The sequence below is a fragment of the Peromyscus leucopus genome, chromosome 14, assembly GCF_004664715.2.
Source record: "Peromyscus leucopus breed LL Stock chromosome 14, UCI_PerLeu_2.1, whole genome shotgun sequence".
Classification (NCBI taxonomy): Eukaryota; Metazoa; Chordata; class Mammalia; order Rodentia; family Cricetidae; genus Peromyscus; species Peromyscus leucopus.
Genome location: NC_051075.1, coordinates 83,895,898 through 83,920,993, shown reverse-complemented (window position 1 = coordinate 83,920,993; position 25,096 = coordinate 83,895,898). Strand labels below are relative to the sequence as shown.

Below are 25,096 nucleotides of genomic sequence, written 5' to 3'. Positions count from 1 at the left end.
TCACTGTGGGTGGTGTTGTCCCTGGGCTGGTGGCCCTGGGTTCAATGAGAAAGCCAGCTGAGCAAGACAAGAGGAGCAGGCCAGTCAGCAGTGCCCTCCATGGCCTCTGCTTCAGTCCCTGCCTCCAGGTTCCTGCTTGGGTTTCTGCCCTGGCTTCCCTTCATGATGGGCTGTGATGCTGAAGTATAAGCCAAATAAACCCTTTCCTCTCCAGCTAGGTTTTGGTTATGGTGTTTTACCATGGCTATAAAGAGTAAACCAAGCCACTGAACATACACAAAGCCCTGGTTTCCATCTAGTACCACACAAACCAGCCACTGTGGTGCACACCTGAAATTGAACACATTTGGGAGGCAGACAGGGGAAGCAGAGTTCAAGGTCATTCTCGGCTATATAGATGGGTTCAAGGTGAGCCTGGGTTGTGTGATACTGTCTCAAAAAAAAAAAATCTTGAAAGACTGCTGGTTCACACCTCCCTCTGCAGTGGGTTCTTTTGTGTTTGTATAAACAACCCACCACAAGTCCCTCCTTGATTGACAGTGATTTTCCCAAGCAGAAACTGAACACTTGGGGCATCAGAGTAAAAATAGGATTGTCAGGAAAGAAAGGAGGGAGGGAGGGAGGGAGGGGGGAGGGAGGGAGGGAGGAGGGAGGGGGGAGGGAGGGAGGGAGGGAAGGAGGGAGGGGGGAGGGAGGGAGGGAGGGGGGAGGGAGGGAGGGAGGGGAGGGAGGGAAGGAGGGAAGGAGGGAAGGGGGGAGGGGGGAGGGAGGGAGGGGGAGGGAGGGAGGGGGAGGGAGGGAGGGCTGCGAGCATGCAGAGTCATCCCCGGACAGGAGAAAAGACAGCCACATGCTTCTCCTGGCAGAGACCACTGTGCACCTGCCGCCCTCTGCCTTTTCTCAAACTTCTGCCTTGTGCCCCAAGGAGACTCCTTTCTTGTGGGCTCCTCATTTCTCCTGGGACAACCCTGGGCTCTTATTTGCTCCGAGTCCTCACGCACCTCGCCTGGCTACCCTGAGCTCCCTGGGTGTCATTCCTGTCCATCACCCCTACCAGGCATACGGCACTGGTGTCCTCCCCAAATGGTCTGATGCCACTTCCATGAGAAACTGAGTTCAGCAACTTTCCGCTGGTTTGGAAGCTTCTGCTGTTAGGGGAAACAAGCTTTCTGGTCTCCTTCCGAACTCTGCAAACCCCAGGTCTTGAGGTTGCCCGGGGCTTCTGAGGTGTCTACTTCTCAGGGTACAGGGGCTTAGGACAGAACCCAGCACCCGGTGAAGCTACCACCCAGGGCTGGAGGGAGGAGGGGAGCCCGGAGCAGAGGAGGAAAGGGCTCCTGTCTCAAGGGGTTCCCAGGGATCAGTGAGCCTGACAGGAGACTCCCAGCAGAGCCACTGCAGCACAGTGTGTGTCCTCAGCAGGTCCCTCCCTTGTCTGGAGCTCTTCTGCCTCCCCAGTAGGTTTCCTCCTTCATCCAGCTTACTGGGCTGGGGACCTGTGCAAGCTACGTTAGCTCCTTAGTCTGAGAGTGCAACTGTTTTCCTCAAAGTGCTCTGTCTCTGTCTCTGTCTCTGTCTCTCTCTCTCTGTGTGTGTGTGTGGGGGGCGGGTTAGGAAGCTTTCTTCAGCCTTACTATGCCCCTTAACCTCCCCGTGGAGATGTTGAGAGCTGGGCTCACCCTTACTGAAAGGCCCATGGGTGATATCACTCGCTGGGGCACATTGTCTCCTACCCTTACAGCCAGAGACTGAGAAGAAGTCTTGCTTCCCATGGAGCCCAGCACCTCTGCTCTGAGTACTCCCAGGGTTTGCTCTGCAGCTGCTATGGTCACCTGAGAAACCCCAGGACCCTACAGGAACCTCACTCCTACACCAATGTGCTTTGTCCTGGGGAGGTGCCAGCTTGGCTGACTGTGGACCAGGGAGCCTCTTGCCCAGTCTAGGAGGCTCTTCTGTCCTGGAGGGAGTCCAGCTGTGCTGTGTGCATCTATCGGCTTTCTGGTAGGATGCACACCCACACTCTCTTTACCTGCTTCCACCTCCTAGTGCCTTCCTTGAGATTTGTCGTCTCCACATTCCTGCTGTTCCCTTTTAAACGGAGCTAAACCCACCTCTTGACTTCTGTCACTCCTTCAGAGTCACTCAATTTCTACCCCAGAGAACTGACAGCTGCTAACAACAGTGGAACTCCTCTCACTTACATTTCCTACCCAGGCACCTTCACCTTGGCGTGACCTTGCCAGACACTGCAGGGTATGTCTCCACAGATCCTTAAGGCTGACCAGCAATCACATCTTAGCCTCCCTTCTCTGTGGAGGGTCTGGGTACCGGGTCTTCCCTGTTGTTCCTAGGATGAGCTTTCTTTGCAGGTTGTACTTCTGAGTCTTGGTTTGAAAAGTGCACCTCACGCTCTGACTCAGGATCCAAGGCCAAAGGAATCCCATGTATGGGAAAACACATAACAAAATAGAGAGTTGTATGGCAGGACTCCATGCAATTATGTGGGTCTATCACCCACCAGCACATACTTCATAAAGCCCCCAAATCACCTTTGACTATAAGTTCAAGTAACGAGAAAGAAAGGCATTTACATTTATAAAATGCAGAAAAGGGGAAACTGAGGAAAGAACCTGGCAGTGAAGGAGACAGAGAATGTGATGAGAAGCCCACAGACAGTCCTGCCCTTCCTACAGCTTGCAAGCACCCTCCTAGCACACAGTGGACAGAAGCAGGAGTCTTCTCCACTGCACTAGCCTGAAGCGGACCCATTCCTGCCTTCCTGCCTAAGCTGCCTGACCTCAGGCATCTCAGGACACCATGAATGCCTTGCCCACATCCTGCGTGACTGTTTTCTGTCCTTCTATGGCCCCCTACATCTGGCCACAAGAGACTCTGTCTGCCAGAGGACTGAGCAGCCTTCCCTTTCAATTCAGTATCACTCATGTCCCATTTAGATGTCCAATGTGCCTAACTTCTCATCTCCAAACAGTAATAAGCCAAGAGGCATGTGTGTGTGTGTGTGGGGGGGTGCCCCTATTTGCTATCTCCTGGAGGACCTCCTACCATGGAAGGACTTTGGTGACAGGACAAGGCTGCCATGGATAGGGGTACCAGGTGAGTGCTGTGGCCAAAGTGTCTAGAAGCTGCTGCCCTAACATGGTCTATGAGCTGGCATCTCTGCCCCGCTCACTGGGGAGGCAGAGCGAGTCATCTGTCTTCTGGTGCCGAGTTTGCCCTCCTGTCAAACTGGGTGGCCAGCACCTCAGCTCCTCAGCATTAGCGATCCTGTGACTATCCTTTGCAGAGCTGGCTGAGGGAACAGAATCAGGGGCTGTGGGAAGGGAACTCCAGAAAAGCCGCCCTGGGTGAGCAGTGGCAAGCCGAGCAGCTCCCAACTTTGCGAGAGGCGCTTTCTCTTGATTCTAGGAGTAACATGAACAAGGTAAGCTCGAGGCCTGGCCACGCTTCAGAGAGGACTCACACTTCCCAGAGATGCCACCTACCTGCCCTGTACCGTCAGACAGCAGAAAGGAGCCAAGAAAAGCCACCTCAGGGATACTAAGGCTGAGTTCATGCCCGCCATTCTTTTCTATCCCTCACACAAAGTTTTCTAGGAACTGTTACTTAAGAAATATCCAGGTCTGCTAATAATCCACAAGAAATGAAATCAAACAGTACCATATTAACAAAAAGAAGCCATCAACTCAGGCCTCAGGATGCCCATGAACTAGCCGCTCCAATTCCTCTTATTTCTATGTGTCTCGCTAAGTGGCTTGCTATTTTAAGTCACATCTGACTAAGGGGAGTGGCCTGTGGTCTTACGACAGGTGGCATGCTGTACTTTGCTTACATATTTCTCTGGCCATCCTCCAGATTTTGGTACTCTCCAAGGATCTGTCTCATTTCAGGAGCTGTGACTGAGGAAGCATTTTCACCACCCCCTGCCCCCCAGGCAGCTCTGCAGAACAGACATGTAGTCACTGATTAGGGAACTATACGCTTGGAAGTTTAGGGTTCATGGGAAGAATGAACTTCAAATAGCTTCACTCTGGAAATGCTCAGACCTGAGATTGCAGGAGCATTCTGATCAACGAAGTTCAGCACACAGGGAACAGACATGCCTCAGGTACCAGGGACTGATGGGCAACTTTCCCTTTGGCACTCTTCCTTGGATGGTCACATTCCAACCTCAAGACACATGCAATTCATGTGCTTAATTTATAGTAGGGCCCAGGAATGTTTCAGGACACCATAGGCTCTGGAAGAGCAGATGGAGACCCCTCTTGGAGGTGCAGACTTCACCTGCATAGGGAAAGGTGGTAAGAATTCTGTTCACACTCAGGAACTTTTGCAAAGATAAAATAGAAACACTCCAATTCTCAGGGTTGACCATTCAGTAAAGAGAACTGCCCCTAACAATATTACATGTTAGGACGTCTGTCTAATTTGGAAGCAGGAAAGATTTTGCTTCTGGGATATTTGAACAAAAATATTATTTCAACCTGAAAATTTACTCATAAATGCAGGACATCCATCTTAAGACATATTGCCAAGTCAAATGGAAAAGGCTTCCCTGAATCCTGTGGTGGGATCAAGGGCATCTGGGGGAAACTCACTGTTTCTGACTTAATTAGGAGGCATCCAATCCTTCCCCCATTTGCATGACTGGTGATTACACCAATTATGGAAGATTGAACTCACCTAGACAAAGAAAGGTCTGCTAATTCATAGCAGGATGAACCAACGTGTAACCTGCCCTCTCCTATGGAACTCGGCTTCCCTCAGCAGAGGTGAGTGGGTCCATCAGCACAAGCACACAAAGCTCCCCCAAAGAGCGGCAATCACATGGCTCTGCCGTCACTTTAATAATCAACGGCTAATGGGAGTCACAGCAACCAAGATGCACATTTAGTGACTCTGTTTGCAGGTGGTCCCATAGCCTGATGCATGCTTTCCTCCGGGTTTGGTTCCAAAGGCCTCCAAATACACAAGGAAACCTGCTGGGTATTGTGAAATAAACCATCAAAAGAGAAGTTGCTGAACATTCTGCAGGAGTCTCTGCCCCTGTGTCGGGGAGGGAGAGTGGGCCAGCAGAATACTAAACTCGCTGCTCAGAGATGATCAAAGCCTCAAAGAAATGGATGCAGCATTCAAAGGGAGAGAAAAGGGGAGAATGTCTTCTAATCATCCAACAACTTATTTTTGGCACAGTTTTTACCCAACCACCTTCCACAGAAGTAGGACACCTGCATGAATAAGAGGTTAGAAGTAGCATGGTGCTGACCATCAGGATTTTGTGCCTGTCAAGGTGTGGGTATACACATCAATGTGTCCATACAGGCATATCAGCATGCACACGTGCACACACACAGCATATGAAGCCAACTTGGAAAAAAAAAAGCAGGAAACAGAGTGGGTTTTGTTTTTGGTTTTTGGTTAGTTTTTTGGTATCATAAAGGACAGATTAAACCCAAGCATGTTTTTATGAATTTAGGAGGAAAACAACACTTACTAAAACAATGGGGAAAATTCTGTCAGAGTATACAGAGATCATTGAATGTGTATGTAAGCTGTCAGACCCAAAATTTAAAAGGCATGAACAAATTAAGCTTCACTGAATTAACTGATGTGACTGATACCCTGGAACAAGATCAAGAGTAAGAACCTGCCAAGAAGATTTGGTTTTCAGGAGGCTAGAAAGAGAGCTCAGAAGTTGAGAGAGCTCCCTGCTCTTCCAGGGGGCCAGAGTTTGGTTCCCAGCACCTATGCTGGGTGTTTCACAACACCTGTAGCCCTAGCTCCTGCAAATGTGATACCTTCTTCTGGCCCCCGTGAGTTCCTGTACACACATGGTTCTCTCTCTCTCTCTCTCTCTCTCTCTCTCTCTCTCTCTCTCTCTCTCTCTCTCTCTCTCTCTCTCCACACACACACACACACACACACACACACACACACACACACACGTAGAAAAAGTGAACCTGTTTAGAGATAGTCACACTCCAAACTGTTTTGCTGTTTCAAGATGGTTGTTCACAACTCTGGACACCAGGATAGGTCACAGCCTGTGGCCTCTATGGTTATATGCATGGGTGGTGGTGGTGGAGGACACAGCTTGCCCACCTGTGCTGCAGAAGGTGCTGCATAAAGGGCCAACCATAGGACCCAGAGCCTCTTGTCAAGGTCCCTCCCACCACACTGACCTAGGTGCTATCTAAGGAGGGACATGAGGATTCTCTTTTGGGGGCTTCGAGGAGCAAGGAAAGTTACAACCAGAGGCTGTGCATGCTGCCCACAGCACCTTACCTCTCTGCTTCCCTTTTCCTCACAATGGGAACACCTGTGCCCTGTGCTGTGTGCTCCCCACATAAGTACTCAGCTCTTCCATTTCCAAGGTAACATCACATTCTGTCAGTGAGCAGACTTAGTGGACTGTCTTCTACCACAACCCCTGGGTAACCTTTAACTTACTTACACAATAACCTTTTTACCTTTTATAAACTTAAAATAATGAACTATTTTCTATCACTTCCCCATGAAATAAAGAACGGTGGCAAACTGTTCAATTGTCCCTGTGATCAGTGAAGAAAAGTATGGCAAATTCTGTTCACAGTCTCAATTACATAAATAGCAAATATAGAAGAACCTCTCTTTCCAACACGCGCGCGCGCGCGCGCGCGCGCGCACACACACACACACACACACACAGAGAGAGAGAGAGAGAGAGAGAGAGAGAGAGAGAGAGAGGAATTGGCAATTAAATCTATGCTAGGCAAGTGTTTTACCACTGAAGAGTACATTTCTAGACACACAAAGATTTAGTAGTAGATATATTAATTCAAGAAGACCCTTTCCCTGAAATTTATAGTTACATGTTTATAGTTTATTTCCTTTATTTATCAAGAGGGCCAGGGGGGCATGCCCTGCTGTGTGTGTAGAGGTCAGAGGACGACTTGTGGGCGTTTGTTCTCACCTTTCACCACGTGGCGTTTGGGGACTGAACTCTAGTTGTCATGTTTGACACTTTGACTAGCTAGGCCGTCTCACGGGCTCTCAAGTTTGCTTTAAAAAAAAAAACTTTTAAGAAGATTTCAAACATGAAGGTTGTCTCAATGACAGCTATGGAAAGTCTAAAGCATTAAAGCCCCATTGATGGATTCACATCTGCTACATATTTCCACACAGCTGTTCCTTGAGTAACCACAACTATGAGCCCTTAGTGCACCCAGCTAAACCTCAAACTGACAACCACATGATCCCCATGTGCTGAGGCTTGCCCTGCTGAAAACAAGCCAAAGCAATATGACTGCCCAGCACATGGTCCTTCCCAGGAGCCTGCTGCTTGGATGGGAGCAGACCTCATCTTACCGAGGCAGCTTGCTGAAAGGTACTTGGCCATGACTTCAGAAATCAGCCCAAGAGAAGATTTTCCCAATCATTTCACTCCCAATGTTTTTCTAGATCATATTTTTGAAGGAAAGTTTCCTGTCTTTTCTTTTTATTAATCTGGATTGAAGAAAAGCACACATTTCATTTATTGTTGGGATTACAGATTCTTATTAAACAAACCCGAGCTCATTATAAAATCAATATCAACTTAGTCACCAATGCCCCCAGGAGGAACACAAAAAAGGTCACTCTAAGAAATTCAAACAGTTTTCTTGCTGCAAGGACATGATTTTAATTACAGATACTATTAATTAGAGCTGCCACTGGGAAGAGGTTTTTTTTTTTTGTTGTTGTTAATTATCACAAACTCAGTCATAAGTATGCATTTTTTCTACCCACATTTTTATAAAAATTATTCATTTCTGCATGCAAGTCTACCCTTTCATTCTATCAATATTTTATATTTGAATTTCAAAGTATATCAAAGGATACCATGCTTTCTAGAAAACCTGCGTCCGTATGATCTCTGTCTCTCACACATGGAACTGACTAGTGTGATAATTTATTTATGCCCTGACACTAGCTTGGCCCTGAGGACCTGGCATACTGTATTGATGGTCTTGCTCAATAGAATTTCTGGGTAAATTCTTACTAGTTTATGTGACATTTTTTTTCCAGGCTGCTTCTTCAAACATGGTTTTTCTTTGGCTTTGAAGCAAAGCTATATGCTATGTGCCTGAAATGCCATCTTCAATGCATTTGAAGTTGCCATTTCTTTATAAGAAAAAGATCATCCTGACCACGCTGGTGACCTGCTTCAGAAAACCAGAGGCTTTCTCCATTCACTGATGATGATAAGGATTTTGAAATGGGAGCGAAAGCTGTCTCCTTTAAGCACAAGGACTTTATAAATTCTTCTCAGCTTGTCACATGGGGCAGAGGCAGAACAGCCACAAAGCAAGGGACAGCAAAGCCAACTCAGACCAGCTGAGGGTGGCTACTGGACAGTCAGGGCATTCCCTAGGAGAACCTGAGAGCTCACCAGGGTAACTTTGACGATGGGACAGACAGTGTTTGCTCTATATATTGTGACATGTGAGTTACTGACATTACACAGCACAGTCATGTGTTAGAAAAGACAAACGGATTCAATAAATGAGAAAAACCTTACAAGTGCCTATTGACTCTGCTTAAAGTAGCCATCAAGTGAGTTGTTTTATATTCCTAAGTAGGAAATATTCAGATTTAAATGATACTTTATATTAGGAAAATCTAATTTCCATTCCATACATTCTAGGCTTGCGTTGTTGCTAAGAGTGAAGTGATAGTTTCATTATAGAAGGTCATTAATTATGAAGCATATACTACAGGACTTTCAAAAGTTATGGGCTGGTGTTTATACCTAGTATTCTGAACCTTGCCTCTCATACTTCTCCAGGCTTCTGGTCTGCCTCCAGGCAGGCATGTTGGATGCCTGTATTTCAGCACACAGCTGTCCCAGCCCGTGGGGCAACCAGGCCCAGTAAAAAGCCCATCGAGGTAGGTTTCCTCCGTCTCAATTTTACTTTAAACCAGTTGCTGCCTTACGTGCAATTTACTTTCCATCTATCCGAATAATAGCAGAGGGTGGCAACAGATAGGTCAAAAGATCCCTTCCTATAAGACCCCAAGGAAGTCAATGATTTAAGAGCCATCTTCAAACATCTACACGACCAATTCATCTTGCAACTGTGGCGTGCTTCATTAATAGTGGCCAAATTAAGATAACAGATAATGCATAATTCATGTATTGTACTTTTTCCACATTTCTAATTAGCAACCTACTTTCATAGCTAACACAAGACTATCCAAGAACAGTGTAAGATTAATACAGAGCCATAAAATTGTGGTTGCGAGGTATTTATATGAATGCTAATGAGAAGTTTCAAATTGTCATCATAAAAGGACCCAAACTATGAATTAATGAAAGATGAATTAATGAAAGAGTGCAGAGAAGGGGGGTGCCCCCGAATCAAGTTCGGTAAATCCAATAGAGTGCTTTGAAAAGCTCCTTTTTACCTGGTAGGCTTCAGTGGCATCTGCACTGGGGTCACCCCCTAGTCCGGACAGCTTCTCCTTCAGCTTGTAGTGGGAGTTGTGGCGGAGGCAATAGGCAAGGCTGGAAGCCAGGAGAACTGCCAGGATGCAGGCGATGGAGAGGAAGGTGAGCACGATGAACTTGGTAGAGTCTTCCTGCTCTTCCTGATGAGGCAGGAGCTTGAGCTTGCCTTTCTGGAGGAGGAGGAGGACAGGTTAGCACTCAAGGAAACTTGGCCCCTGTAGGTCACCCCCTCTACACACAATTCCACACTATGGGGAGGGGGCTGTGCAGAGGCACACAGTGGAAGGAGGTTCCAACACCATAGCACCTCCAAACTGAACTGCTGTCAAGCAGAAGGCAAGAGCTACCCGGGTGGTGGCTGTTTTTCAGACTTAATAATGTAAAGTATTTGGTACCTAATTTGCTGCTTTAAGTAAAACAAAGTATACATCCTTTCTAATCAGATATAGAGTTTATCCAGAGCATGTAGCACAGCACATGTTTGTCAGGAGGTGGATAAAGTGTTAACAGAATTAAATATTCCACAGACCCAATACAGTGCACTGGCCTGACTCATCCTCAAGCCGGCATTCCTCCTAATAGCTCCAGGGCATAGCCTCTTGCTCTAAAAGACATTCTGTGGGCTAGTTCACCAGTTCTAGTCACTTTTAATAGGGATCAATAGGCACAGACTCCAACTCCTGGTGGCTGGGTATTGTTCCTTTAAAGGGGACAAAGTCTTTGAGAACAGGCGTTTGGGAAGTTCACATCTCTTCTTAGGGGAATAGGTGAGAAAACCCTTTCGTGCACGTCACTCAACTCCAGGGCAGATAGCCAGACAGCGCCCCCCTCATTAGCTTCATTAGGAGGTGTATTAGCAACAATTAAACACGCCACAGGAAAATGGAAGGGCCGCAGGCAAATCGCCCACGACTCTCGGCCAGCAACCCCCACAATTACTCGGGAAATGAATGGAAGAGCACGCCCCTGCGTCCGTCCTGGTTGCTACAAGAGGAGAACAATTAGCAAACTCCTTTCTGCCACCTAATTTCGCGTGGTAACAAAATGGATTTTTCCCCATGAATGCCTGGCCGGCCTATTCATTATCTCTCTTCTATTAGTAATTTTCTGCTCCGCTTTCAGCCTCCCAACTCTTCGTTTCCTCCAGTCTCTGAGTGTACACAGTGTCTCTTATGTCAGGCTGGGCCCATTTTTATCTTGTAATCATAAAGGCCACCAAAGCAATTATCGCCGGTCTTGACTGGAAAAGCTGGTCATTAATTAGCCTGCTTTTGCCTTCGGTGCGCGGATTAGTGGGAGCCAGGACCGAGTTAATGGAAACGCGGGTTAAATGAGAAAAGACACCGGGATTTCCTGACTAGATGTGCGGCTTGGTTCTGTTTGGCTCTGGACCCGGAGGTTCCTGGGCTGCCGTAAAGGATGGAACAGAGGACGGGAGGGTGCTCCAAGGCCCAGCAGAGAAGATCCTGGGGCGGGGACCAGGAGATCCAGAGCATGGACCTGGACACTTCACCCAGGCCTGAGTGGTGAATGGCCGGAACCCGAGGCTGCTGCACCAGAGGAGCGCACAGGGTTCTGCTCTTGGAGAAGGCCATGGGACTCCTCTTCTCCTGGCTTCCTCCCAGGTCCCCGCCTCCTTCCACTCCCACCTAGCTCACACAGGGGCTTCTAGAAAGAAGTGAGAGTCACCCGCCCCTCCCCCCAAGTCAGCGAAGTCGAAGTCCCCTTCCCAGTTTCCAAGCTACGCTTCTTTGCCCAGTGCGGGCTGGAGCCCGAACCACACAAATAACCCTTTCGGCCAGGGTCTCAGTGGCCTGCAATGAGGCTGTCCTTCTCACATGACAAGCAGCGGGCTACAGTTTGCACAAGAGCAAAACCTTCCCTGTAAGTTCCAGGCCAGTGGGCCTCTAGGCACCACTTGCAAACCGGTGTGGTACACTCCCCAGGTTTCAGTGCGGTCCCAGGCATGCCCGGGCAGGAGATGGTCACGCCTGTCCCATCAGTGGCTGCTTTCCCGCCCTTGTCTGTCTCTCCTCTTCTCAGCAGACCACAACAAAGGCAGTGGCTGGATGACTGTGACAAGTGCACCTCACCCCGCCCCTGAGTTGCTGGAGGGGATCACTAAATCAGGGTCCAGCCTAGGCTTTGGGCCGACCTTACACTATGTGGCACTGGAAGTAGGACCTTCCTAGCCTTCCGGATTCAGAGACTCAGCACTAAGTCACCAGCCATGCTGCTTCGCCTTGGTATGTGGCAGAGCATCAGTACGCCCTGCACTGGACACATGGATCCACGGAACCAGGAGCCATCAGGACTCGGGGCACCAAGAGGCCAAAGGCCCAGCCTAAGAACACAAATGCTGCCAGAATGCCGGCAGTGCCAGGTGGGAGGCACTAGGCACACTGGAACCAAAGGAAGAGGCAGGTGATACTCTCACAAGTGAACTTGGCCCCAGCCCGTGGGGCCACCAGGCCCAGTAAAAGCCCATCGAGGTAGGTTTCCTTCGTCTCCATTTTACTTTAAACCAGTTGCTGCCTCAGCTCCTCTTGGCTGCCTCTCCCTTGGTGCACTGGGATTTTTCTCACAGACCAGACATCATTCTCCCCACTGGGCCCTGTAAGTAGAGAGGGGAGCCAACCTCAACTTCACAGGAGTCCCATCAGATTACCCTAGTCTCTGATCTCCTCTGCACTCGCCCCTGGCACACCTGAAAGTGGCTGGTGCCCAGAATTAGTGACAGCTGTACCCCTGACCCCCAGATGCCCTAGCCCACCTGAGAGGAGGCTCCCCGCACTAGCAGAGAGCCTGTGAGGTGGGGAATCTTTGGAGGCACCAGGATCTGAAGGTGTGGGCTTCAGGGCCTGAATGGGAAAGCACCCTGAAAAGTATGCAGAGAGCAGGTTAAATGGACGAGATCTCAGAGAGTCAGGTAGATGCTGGACCGAGGTACCCCCTTCAAGTCAATCTATGTCTAATATTGAGGTCTGGGTTAGAACTGACTGATGGTTCTTCAAATGTGAAAAGTACCTCTTAGGGGTTCCAAATGCCCTGCCCTGGGCTTTGAGATGGGAGGAACTGGTAGCAGTGGGTCAGGCCGTAAGAATCCCGGAAGAATTGAAAATTTCTAGAAATTCTTGTTTTAAATGGCAGCTGAACGTCCTTTTCTAGACACAGTGACTGAGTTAACATAACTTCATATTTCCTTTCTTTTTGTGGAGCTAAAAAATACCAAATTTAAAAATGCTTGTTAACCAGGAGTCTCAAGAGAAAGAAATGAACCTGCTGGAAGCATAAAAGCCAGTCTGCACCTGTGCTGACCCAGGCCCTCTCAGAGTGGTGACTCCCCAAGGATGAGCAGCTTGGTGTGGACCACAGGCTGCTTTTCTGGGCCTCCCGGAAGACAGCCCCGACTAATTAGAGCCATCTTATCAGTCTTGACTTGAAATTGAAAGAAAATGATGTTTAAATATTTATAACTTTGACATTTACAGTCAGATGTCTTTTAAAAGCAGAACACCTTCTGCACAGTGGAAGCTCTTTCTGAAAGTTTGGAGCAGTGCTGAGGAGGGTGGAGAGCGACGCATTCTCAGAGGCAGACTGCTAGAGGTGCTGGGCAAATCTGTGCATCTAGGATACAGGAGGCACACTTACCAGCACTCCACTATCAAGTCCTCAGCAGCAGCAGCAGCAGCAGCAGCAGCAGCAGGAGGAGGAGGAGGAGGAGGAGGAGGAGGACTAGGACAGACTTAAACAAATAATCAGGTCCAGGCTGCATCAGTTCCGAGGCAGCTTGGGTGAACTGTAACCTCCAGCATGTCTTGCTGCCAACGCCACTTGCAGCGCCTCAAATTAAGAATTTACAGTTTTGCAAAAGCTGTAAGGTAAAGTCGGTGTGCGAGCAGGAGGGCGGATTTATGGAGCTGCTCTCCAGACCATGCCCTGGCTGAGTTCACCATTCCCACCTCGGAAAGATGCATGGGGCTTTCAAGGACATGTCTTCTGAGACATCCACAACAAACACCCTTATAACTTTTAAAAATGCAGTAAGCTGAGGGGGTGTGGGGTCCTATACCCAGATCCAGTTGTGAGAACTACATCACACCAATATAGAACTTGATGGTGAACGTTTGTAGACATGGTGCCCAAACAAAATGTTTTCTCAAGGCTGTGTGACATAACCAGTTCACAAGAACCTGTCTAAGTCTCTGACTTGCAGTTTAAAATCTGTTTGCTCTTAAAAAAAAAAAAAAAAAAGTTATGGGCGTAAACATTCAGTTTCGTTAACACTAAATTTCCGCTGCTGTTGACATACTCATTTGTGCCATTTCTAAGGAATTTGATTTGCAACCTAGCTCCAGCCTGTATTAGCACACCCCCCCCCCAACACACTTTGGCTTGCAAAGGCCTTTACTAAAGATGAGATGAGAGGCATGTCCCTACCCTCTCCTTTGGGGCTCAGGTTATTATAACTGCAAAACCTTTCCCCCTGTGAAACAGGAATTAGTCTCAGAGACTATTAATGAGTGGCTATAACAACTTGGTCTTTAGTTGGCAAGATGAGCATCTTAGAGAATTATTTGGAAATTTCTTTCTAAATTTACTAAGATATATTTATTAAAATACAGTTGCTATCACTTTAAAACTGACCACAGTTTTCAGTGAAGCATGTTCAAAGCCAGAACAAGAGACCAAACTTAAAAATAGGGAGGGGATAAGGTGTCTTGAAATATTTTAAAAGTATTTTTTAAAGCTGTTAACTGAACTATTTTTAATTTGGAATTTGCCACAGAATTCTAATAAATGAGAGAAGTCAGGCGGAAATAATCATGTATTAATTCTCTGCATTACAAAATCTTTTCAGAAGCTATTATCAGAGCAAGAGGCATTGCGGCCTGAATTCAGGGTGGGAGACGGCCTTTGTGCAGCTGAAAGCTATTGTTCCCCTCTACAGATGAAATTGTACTTGCAAATCTGCCATTCAAATAACCAAAAAGAAAAAAAAAAAGGCTTATATGGGCAAAAGAATCTCCAAGAAATAATTATTCTTAAACGATAAACTTTAATGAAAATAAGTTATGTGCTGTTTTAAAAACAGGCTGATTGTTGAATTTTTTAGGCACACACATAAGTGAATATACAAAAGAATAACTTATTTGCTATCTTGGAGTACTCCTAAAATAGCTGTTCTAGAAAAAAAAAAAAAAAGCTCTGTTTTAAGATAAGGGGAGATGCATGATATTGATGTTGAAAAGGAGGAAAGACAGTCTTGTGAACTCATTTTTAGCATTGTTTGTTAATCACAAATCATCCGGGGTAGAAGAGCCAGCCAGCCAGCGGAGAACAGGCCAAAATGGATCTGTCCAAAGAGGAATCCTGCCCCCTCGAATTTTTCCAATCCAGTGGCTGCGCTTTCATTACACCAGAACTCAAACTCGGCGGGCGGGCACCCTCAGCGCACTCACAGGCTGGTGCTTCGGCCTGTTTGGTGCCCGAGGCCTGGCGTGGCCCACATGCACGCCCTCACCGGCAGGAGTTTTCTAGGATAATGTCCTGCTATTGAAGGAGGACATTTGGCCTTACAGTTCAGTCCGGTCCCTATTCACCGCAACCCCAAGAATCAACTCCCTTCGAGACTGGATTATCTTTTTCATCTTCTCCCGCTCTCCAAGGGCCAGAAAGCCCTTGGCTGGGGACTTGCCTAGCTGGTCAGGACCGTGCTGTGGAGAAGAGTCCCAGCAAGGGTCTATGGAAGCTGATGGCGGCAGTCATCAGCCCCCTCCCCCACACCGGGAATCTGACCCACACTGGCCTCAGCTTTCTCACCCCACCCCACCCCACCCCCCGTTTCCCGGTCCCTTCCCCCTCTCTAATTCTCAAGATCCCTGCAGAGGTCGTGGAGATCAGACCATAGCGCAGGACACAAAAGGTCGAGGGTTCCTGGGAGCCTCGGGTATTCACAGCCCCGAGAGGGTCCTCTCAGGGACAATGAGGCGGCCCAGCCTCCCGGGCCACAAAGCGCGCCGGCCGGCCGAGAGAGAGAGAAGGATTAATGTCACCAACAACGCCGGTACCCATCCAAGAATATCCAGAGCTTAACAGCACCACCACCACCGCACACCTCTGCCTGCACTCCCTACCAGGGCCACGGTGCTCTTGGGAGCCGAACTGGGCATATAGGCTGGGAGTCGGTGGGCTTTTCCTCCTGTGTGGGTAGAGAGGAAAGAGCTTCCACCTCCTCTCTCTGCTTTCTCACATTTTCTTGATCCCTAAAACAATTGAAACCACTAAGCCCTTTACTCCAGACTGGGAAGGCTCTTGGTTCTCTGCAGGGGCGCTCGGTGTCGGGTACACAAGGGGACGTGAGGTCTGCTGACCACTGAAGACCGGGGCTGAGGAGCGCAGTGGGACCGGACCTGGCGGGTAGAGGCACAGTGCTGCGGGTCGTCAGGTGAACTGCAGCGCACAGCTAGGTCTACCATGCACTGGGGCCTGGCGACCCCGATACTGATCCCTTTTCTTTCAAGCAGTTCAGCCTGGAGAGTCCGGACTCTGTGCAACGAAGACGCAAAAGGACCTTGGCTTTAAAAGTCAATGTCGCTGATCTGGGGTCTACCCAGCTGTCTGGGGACGCAGATCAGGCGGGTTTTACGAGCCAAACCGGTAGTCGGAAATGAAGGAAGTAAGCCCTTGTTCAAACAGCTCTGAGTCAGAAGTTTCTCTGGCAAGTGCGCGACCGCCCCACCTGGCAGGGTTGGGGGTGTCTGATAGAAAGGGGGTGGGAGAAAACGCAGGCTCCCTTTGGGGGAGGGGAGGGGGGAGCTCGAAGCTGGAGGCGGGGGTCAGAGGACTCCGCACTCTCCTGGGCCGCCCCACCTGCTTCTCTAACGCCCCGCCCCGGGCCCACTTGGTCCTCTTAACTCGTTACCAGCTGGGATGCCCGGATGGCACAGAGGCACACTCCGGAACCCCAGAGAGGAGAGCAAAGAGATCCCCAAAATGCGGCCAGAAGAAAACGCCCCCCACACACACACGCTGGTCCCCTCCATGCTAGCTGCTCATCCGACTTCATCCACCCTTCCCTTTCCTCACCGTACCCATCTCCATCTCTGTGCCCGCACCACCTCTCATCCTCGAGGCGGTTTTCTCCAAGTTCTGAATTGCCCAAAGGGCTAGCCTTATGACAACGAGCCGAGAGGAGTACTCGAGGGAAGAAGTCCTACAGACCACAGTCCTATTCTTCCCCGGGGAAGTCTCCTGGTGCAGGCCCAGGACCTGTCTCTCCTTTCTAGTCTGTGCGCTCAGAAAGGACTGCCATGGTGGGCTCTCCGCCTCAGACCCACCTGGAAAATTATTCCAAACGCAGGTCTTTCTGGTTGGTCAAACCTTTGACAGGTGTCCTGCGGCAAGTCAGTTATCCTCTGAACTGGACAAGACACCTAGGTCGTACATCTGGGCTCCTCAAGCACACCCTCAGCCCTTAGAAGGTTCTGTTCCGCGCCCTGTCACCACCGCGCTTGCTGATGCCCTGGGGGTATCCACTCTTGATCCCTTCCTCCCCACCCGACTCCCCTCTCCTCTGCCAGGGCCCACCAGACCGCCCCACTCAGTGTCCAGGACAGGGCTGGCAGTTCATGGTTACCTGCAGCTAGGCGGACGCTGGGTGCCCAAGAGAGCAGGAGGCGGGGGTGTGCGCCCGGCCAAGCGGCTTCGGGCACAGCTGCCGCGGACGCTGGCAACAGTAGCTCCATCATCACAGCCAACTGCTTCTCTGCATTGGAGCCACTGACGAGCCGGGCCATCCTGCTTCTGACCACAAAACTTCTTAGGCGGCTGGTGGAGACAAAGGTGCCGCGCGTCTCAGCAGCGGCGGCGCGGTGGCTCCCGCTCCGAGCCCGCGGGTGCAGGCAGTTCTGTGAGCCTTCTCAGCACCGCCGGGCGTGCTCCGCCCCAGCCCGGCCCTTTGGCTAGGCGCACTGGGTCCCGACGCTGCGTGGGCGGGTGCAGGGCCCGGCTTGGGACGGTCCCCGCAGGGCGGCCGGCCGCGCGCGCAGCTCCAACCGGCGCGGCCGCCGCGCCCCGCCTTATATCCGGCCCCGCGCGCACCCGGCCGGCGGCGGCGGCGCGGCTCGCGGCCCAGCCACCGGTTGCTATAGCGATGTCGTCCCCCCCCCCCCCCACATGTTGCTGACAGCAATTGGCTAAGGGGCCGTGGCTCTCCATACACCCTCATCCGCCCGAGACTATGAATGGACATAAGCTTTGTCAGTCATTGGTACAGCGCAGGGCCTTCGCTGGTTCTTTCTTTTAGTCTTTTCTTTCAATTCCTAAGTTGCACTTCATTCTGGACAAGTTCAGAGCAGCACTAAGGTGAGGGAGTGAGGCCTCGGCTGGAAAAGTCACCCCTCTTGGCCCTACTGTGACCTTTGCTTATGGCAGGGCAAGTGATGTGTAGAAACTCTCCAAGAAAAAAAAATCGGTAAATCGGGCCTTTTCTCTCCTTTCCAAACAGAAACATTTTAATAACTTAGGGGACACCCCCCACACACACACACGCCACATACACACTGTATACGAGTCCCAGTTTCTAAGAACCAGCTACTCATAGGAAGCAGTCTGTTGCATGCAGGTAATAATGAGACTTTGCCACCATTTGGTCCAGGCCAATTGCGGGCCACTAGCCCAACATGCTGGACGGAGCAGGAAAAAAAAAATTAGCAATTTCCCCTGTATCCCTACGTTCTTGTCCACACCCTAGACGACCTCCTGGTGGGAGAGAGGGAGAACACAAGGCTACCTTTCCGACCCCAATTACTTCCCATTTACTTGACCGCCAGCGCAGACCTGAGGAAGGGAGTCGAGCCGGCTGGTGCTAGCCAAGAGGTCTCCAGAGCCCTCCCCTGGGTTTGTACTCCACTACTGCATCGCGCTCCGGGGCTCTTCCTTCCCACACTCTTCCTCCTCAACCCTTGCTCGCCTCCGGGGCGCGGCCACAGGTTGGGCACCCTGGTGCGCTGCGCCCCCACAGAGCGGCCAGGAGCGGAGAGCTGAAACCCAACATCTGTGCGTACAATGCGCTCTTCAAGGCCCACAGCTGCAGGAACAAGAGGAAGAAAGGAAAGTGTGGGGGAGCAGATCCTGTCATACGCAGATGACAGTCTGCGGAGGGTTCTTTAGTTCCTCTTTTTCTGGAAACCCCGAAGCCCTCCCCCCTCCCTTCTCCTGCCGCCTTCCCATTGTTCCCTGCACTTGGGACAGCTGGAGACGGTGGCCTGCACAACCCAACACCCCCACCCCACCCCACCCCTCCGCACACCCGGAGGCCGCAGAGCCTACTCCTGGGCCCTCGGATAAATCCACTGCAGGCCAGGCGGGGAAACGCTGAGAGTACCCTGCTTTTTTATCCGCCCTGGCGAAGGGAGGGAGCTCTGCTCCCCCAAAGAGGGCCCGGTGCTACCAAGTGACTGCCTCTGTCGGCGCTGCTTCCCAACGACATCTTCCTCTGGTCGGGGCTTAAACTCTTTTGTTTAGTTAGTTTTAATTTACAGGGGCTGACGGTGGGAGCCCCAGAGGCCTAGGGTGGCTACGGCTACGTAACCTGCCCTAGTCTTGAGGGCCTGAGTAGGTTGCAAGACGCAGCTGGTGACTTCGTGGGGAAGATGAGTTTGGGGGGTGGCAAAGAAGAGAATCCGGGCTTCTCCCGTGATTCCTCCAAAGACACAGTAGGTGGGGAGAAGTCAGTCACTTGGAGTGCCCCTATGCTAGAGGATAGGCCCTGCAGACACCCCCTCAAAATTGGTTGCTCTCCAGGCTCTCCACCAGGTTCTCTGGAGAGAAGTAGTTCCAGGACTCAGCAGTGCACTGGAGACCACAGGCCTATCAGGGCCAAGATCAGGATGGCGGCAGCGGTGGTTCTTCTCAAACCCTGCTACCATCCTCAGAGCTCAATCCACTGGAGTGCCTGGTGCCTCGAGTTCCTAATAAGCCACCAAAGCGACCCCTGGTTTAGCCTTGAGCTGAGAAGGAGGGAGGAAGGGAAGGAGTGTCCCACGGGCTGGAGCTCTAGCGCAGAGTAGAAAGAACGCAAGGCAGGGGACGTGGAGCCGGAGCGAGGCCGGGGGAGGGGACCTGCCGCCCTCAGCTTCTCAGGCAACCGGGTCTCTCCATAGCAACGGCCGGCGAGTGAGTTAGCACTCCTCCTCCTCCTCCTCCTCCTCCTCCTCCTCCTCCTCCCTCTCTCCTCTTTCTCCCTTCTTCTTTCTCTTTCTCCCTCCCCCCCACAGGACTTGGAGAATGGATCACAGAATACTGCGGCCAGAAACACAGACTTCCTAGCTGTGATGAGAGGTTCAGCATCCCAGGTGCCCGGTGTGTACCCTTAGGGATCGGGATCCTTCACTCAGCAGCAGTGCGAGGACACGCCATGTCCCACGCTCACCCTTTGAGATGCCAAGGTACCTGGCTTTCCTATTGCAGTCACAGCACCTTAAGGACATGGAGGCGCATCGGGGAACATAGGGGTCTGACAGCCCAGGGCAAGACGCCCGCACCAGGCGCCCTCGAGATCTGGGCGGGGCAGCGGAGTCGGGGGGCGCGCGGCCCGAGCTGATAGGAACGCGCACAGCCTCCGGGAGTTCGCGGCCCAGTGTGTTCCAGCCCCAGAGCCAGCGTGGCGCGAACTCAGTGGGATGCGGTGCACTGAGAGGATCCCAAAGGCCACGAGGCGCCTGGCACACCCCAAGACGCGGCTCAGCGCCATCCTCCTGTCACACCCCACTTGCTTTTCTCCATTTCAATGGTCCCGAGCCACAAGCAGGTGTGGGATACAATCCCTCTGCTCCAAGTGGCACTGACCCATTGGAGGTCAATTCGGACAACGGCTGGCCGGCTGGAGAGGGCCAGGGCCCAGGTCAGATGCAAGCCAGAGCAGGACGCGCTGCCCCTGCAGGCAGCCAGCTTGGTTTTCCACAAGCATCAAGAGACGTGGAAATCTGTAAGTAGAGGCATTTGTTTTACTTTAGTTTCCCAGTGTCCCAAAGGGTTCCTGCCATGTCTGAGCACCACGCTTCGGATTTAATCGGAATCCAATGGCCGACCTGCCTTTCCCCGTGCTTTGAGGAAGGATGGATACAGAGGTGCATTATCTTGTATTTTAGTCATCTTTTCAATAATGAAATGGCCTTAAAGCCTCCGTGCAGTTATTTCTATCTAGAAAAGTGTATCTCCTCACTGGTGACCCTTACTGCTTCTCACGCCTCTGGGGGCTGTTGCCTCGGGTAGCCGGGCCCTGCAGTGGAAAGCCCCAGACCCACATTCTGGCTGCAGAGGACATGGAGCAGGTCCACTCTGAAAGCCAGGCACACACGCTGTCCAAGGGGTTAAGGGAAGAGTTTGGACTTCACGTGCTGACTCCTTTTGCCTAGAAACTGATAAACCAACCCAGAAGGTTCTTGTTTCCCTCCCTTCCTTTTAAATTTATTTTCTGGACAGGGAAAGACCCTTATGAAAGTTTCTCAACAGTGATAATTCAGCAATCCTCAAGAAGGATAGTGATTTTTTTTTCAAAACCACAAAATAATTATACATGATTTCAGAAACATTTCTAGAAAAACTTAAACAAGACAAAATATGCATGAGATATGTTGCTTGAAATCTTTTATAGACGACAAATGGGTATATTATTTATATAGAAGTTAGGAATGTTTGGCCGATGAATAAATTTAAAAAAGTAGCATATGTAAAACTCTCAGAACCTACAAAATTCCCAAGCAATACAGTTTAAAGTGATTTGTTGGTCTCTGCTAATTCTTCATTGCTTAAAGTGCATTTTACATTTGTCCTGTGTGAAGCTAACTTGCTGTGATAAGAATCTCATTTTCAATTTAGGGACCAGAGTAGCCTTGAAGAGCACTCAGCTAAGTGATTACAGTCACTCTCCAGCACACGGACTTATTAAAGAAAATGTAGTTTTAAGCAAAATAGAGAAAGGCTGTTCTGGAAGACGCACTTGTGGCAATGCAAAACACTGTCTCAGGAAGTTTAAATGGTGTGGTCAAGGTGGAGAATGATTTTCAAAGTGCTTGATTTCAGGAAACTAAACCAACTGGTTTTTTTTTTGTTTTTTTTTTTTTTTTTTTTTTTTTTTTTTTTAGCAAACACTAATTTATAATTATAGCTCACATGTAATATTTAACATACCTTTGATTTGGGAATCCATTTATAAAATGTTTAAATTATGAATTCAAAAGGAACCAGAGTTTTAATGGCAATGATTATTATTATTTTGGTAGCACTTTTCTCACCTCTACGAAAGAGATGTTTTTGGCAAGCAGAATGTCCAACTGGGTCAGCTTCTCAGGGAGCTAGGGTGCTTTGCATGTTCTCAGCTCAGTCTGGGGACGGCTCCCTTTACCCCTTGTCAGTGAGGGTTTTTTGTTCATTTGTTTGTTTGTCGAGGGCCATCAGCAGATCAGCAGATGGTGTTACAGGGCCAGCCACCCAGCCTTGCAGACTGTGAGCAAACTTCACCCCACCATCAGACTCAGCTCAAGAACAGGTGTTTCCTGGGAGTGGAGGGCTGAGGCTGCTATCTGAGTAGTTATCAGGTGCAGCTCTTCAGGCAGTGTCCTCACTTTTTAAAGTCAGGAGGAACTAAGACATCCTGAAATTAGTCACTCAAATATTTTACTTGAATTTAGGGGGAAACAAATAATTCTTGAATCAACACAGAAAAATGGAAATCATTTTGGGGGGCATGAGAAGGGGAAGAGAATTGCCAACACAAGCCGGCTTTCATTATTAGTTCTAGCATTGGCTCATATTCTCATTGGTCTAAAGTTTTGTAAATGGAAAAAAATAGGGATGACACTATGGAATAAGGCCTATGTTTCCTCTGCAGCTTAACATAGTTACATGAAGCTGTGCCCCTAAAAATAAAAAAGTACTGGCTGGAGAGATGGCTCTCTGGGTAAAGGCGTTTGCTGCCAAGCTTGGTGGGAGGGGAGAGTCGCCTCCTGCAAGTTGTCCTCTGCAGTGGGCATGCATACACTCACCATTCAACACGTGAGTGCAAAAATTATTTAAATAAAAAGTGTGCTTCAGCAGAAGTTTATGGTTGATAGATTGGTTAGCAAATACATGGTGATTTTGTAGACTTTTCTTTCCAGAAACTTTGAAATTATAATTCAAAGGACATGACAAGCCCCAGGCCTTTGTTATTGCTGTTATTAGTTTTGCCCATTAAAGGCAGTGTTCTAAAGGCCATGTGCTCGTGGGGCAGTCACTTACAAACAGAGTGGTGTCCCTGGAGGTTCATCTGGTGTTATTCTCAGATTCCAGAAAGTCTACAAGATGAATGACTGTTTCCCTCACTGGGAAGATCTAGCCATTTATTATTCACAAATAATACCGTAAATGCATATTTAATGGTTGGTATTCAGGATAGTGTGTCTATTGTATGCTTATGACTAGATTTTTATTCCTCACAAATTTGGGCTAAAATTTCTTTGACCGAGCCTTTGTAAGAAAGACTCATTACCACAGGAACAGAGACCTAACTTCTTTAAAAGTGGCTAAGTAGTACCATTGTGTTCCAGTGAATGGAAACAAGATGCCTCTGTAGAGAATTTCCAGGGTCTCTCTATTTTTTTCTGTTAAGCTCTCTTTCATGGGTCTTGTCAGGTATGGACCACAAGTCCAGTATGATTGTTGGGAAACAGCTCCTTCCTGGAATTGCTTTGGAATTAAAAGTAGAACAACCATTGAGGTAAATGTTTGTTTCACAATTATGTCATTTTGCAATACACTGTTCATATATTCTTTAAGAGAAATTAATATGTGTGTTTTAATGTAAGGAAATAGGCTCCGATTGATTGAATGAACAGCCACAGTCCAGCAAGCTTGCCTTCCTGTGAGGAGTCTACAAAGGAGTCACTGTGAAGTGGCTGTTCTGATATTCTATTGCAGGTAAGTTTACAAATATTTAGATCAAATGAAAATAAAAATTCAGGTGTGGTGGTGGCTTCTCTGACAAAATGAGAAAGTCTCAGGCTTAGCTGTCACCTCAAAAAAATTAGTGACAGTAATTCAAAACTCCATAAAAATCCACAAAGTTACTTGATATAATAGTGAACTGAATAATATTTTTAAAACTCCATCAGCTCTCCTTTATGGCTACAACAGGACTTGACGGTGTTTCAGGAGGTATGGTTCTCATCAACACAAGGTCCCACGGGCACTTCAGAGTGCTGGGGACATCTTCACCACTGTCCACTATTATCTGTAGCAAATTACACCCATATTCAACATTGCTCAGTCCTTCTGAAATTCCTGTTTAGATTTACTCTCAGAAATCTAATTTAATATTTTAAAACTATTTTTTACTTCTGACTGCCCCAAATTCTATGGCCTAATCACCTGTTTCTCTGTCCTCATCTCCAGTGACTTTTGAATATTTTAAAGATAAATCTTTAAAGAAAGATTGCTTCTTTCTTTAAAATAAGATTGCTATTTTTTTTTTCCGAGACAGGGTTTCTCTGTGTAGCTTTGCGCTTTTCCTGGAACTCACTTGGTAGCCCAGGCTGGCCTCGAACTCACAGAGATCCGCCTGCCTCTGCCTCCCGAGTGCTGGGATTAAAGGCGTGTGCCACCACCGCCCAGCTGATTGCTATTATTTTAACAAGCCATTTCGAGATTCATGCCGAGTACGGCATGCCTAGCTTCATTAGGAAGTGACTCACTCCTCCGGGTGACAGCCGTGGAAGAAGACCCTCACCTGCTGTCCAAGCGCGGTCACAGTTCTCTTTTGTCTTCTCCCTGACCAAGTCCTGTTACTTTCTCACCCAGTCTGACCTTACTTCTTATCCCTTCTCAGATGAAGATGTCAGCCCAGGCAGTCCGGATTAATCTCCACAGCCCTCTACCTAGTGGCATGCTCCGTCCATTTGGCCATGTGAACTGCTCCTCGTGAGAGCACAGGCCAGCTGGAAATGGGGCTTCCCTCACGACCACTCTCTCCCCCGAGGCCTGCAGCCATCTTTCACCTACTTGGCATCTGGTGTGGAATCCCTTGGCTTCATAAAAATGATACAGACTTGTTGTCATTTTACATACATGTGGCTGTGGTCTCCCTTTCTGTAGTTTGTTATCTACAATAAATTGTAGACCAGAAGTCTTAAATGGAAAATTCCAGAAATAAAAACAATTCATGAGTTTAAAATTACACATTGGGGAAATGCGACGAACTCATATGCCACCGGCACTGCCCTGGATATATTCAGTTGTCCAGTGTTTCCAAGCTGTATATGCTACACTCCATCAAGCACTTAGCTGTTCAATTGATACCTAGCACTTTCATCCAAGTAAGCCTTATTTTACTTAGTAACGGCCCCAAAGCACAATGCTGGCAATTTAGATGCGCCAACGAAAAGCCATAAAACACTTCAAGTGAAAAGAAATAATATAATAAGTAATAATATCATATAATGACATCGTACACTGAGGTTGCTAAGATCTGTGGTAAGAACGCAGTACACCAGAGTTCTGCACTGTCCCCGACTGAGGCATCCACTGAGGGCCCTGGGAGATGTCATCAGCAGGTAATGGAGCTGTTGT

At 49.0% G+C, this 25,096-nt stretch overlaps 1 protein-coding gene and 1 long non-coding RNA gene across 3 annotated transcripts in view; one reads left to right on the top strand and one right to left on the bottom strand.

The window, feature by feature from the left end:
• The window catches only part of Ptprn2 (protein tyrosine phosphatase receptor type N2), a 719,135-nt gene that overhangs the window by 108,880 nt on the left and 585,159 nt on the right, over positions 1-25,096 (bottom strand). Inside the window, exon 13 of the mRNA XM_028880925.2 lies at positions 9,445-9,657. Coding sequence (XP_028736758.1) covers positions 9,445-9,657 — 213 coding nt within the window. The remainder of the gene's footprint in view (positions 1-9,444; positions 9,658-25,096) is intronic.
• On the top strand, positions 18,637-24,704 carry LOC114701024. Of its 2 annotated transcripts, XR_005092876.1 has the most exons (4): positions 18,637-20,477; positions 23,165-23,249; positions 23,338-23,449; positions 24,357-24,704. It is a non-coding gene; the product is annotated as an uncharacterized LOC114701024 (long non-coding RNA). The 2 variants fall into 2 exon arrangements; XR_005092875.1 differs by having other exon boundaries at positions 18,646-23,249.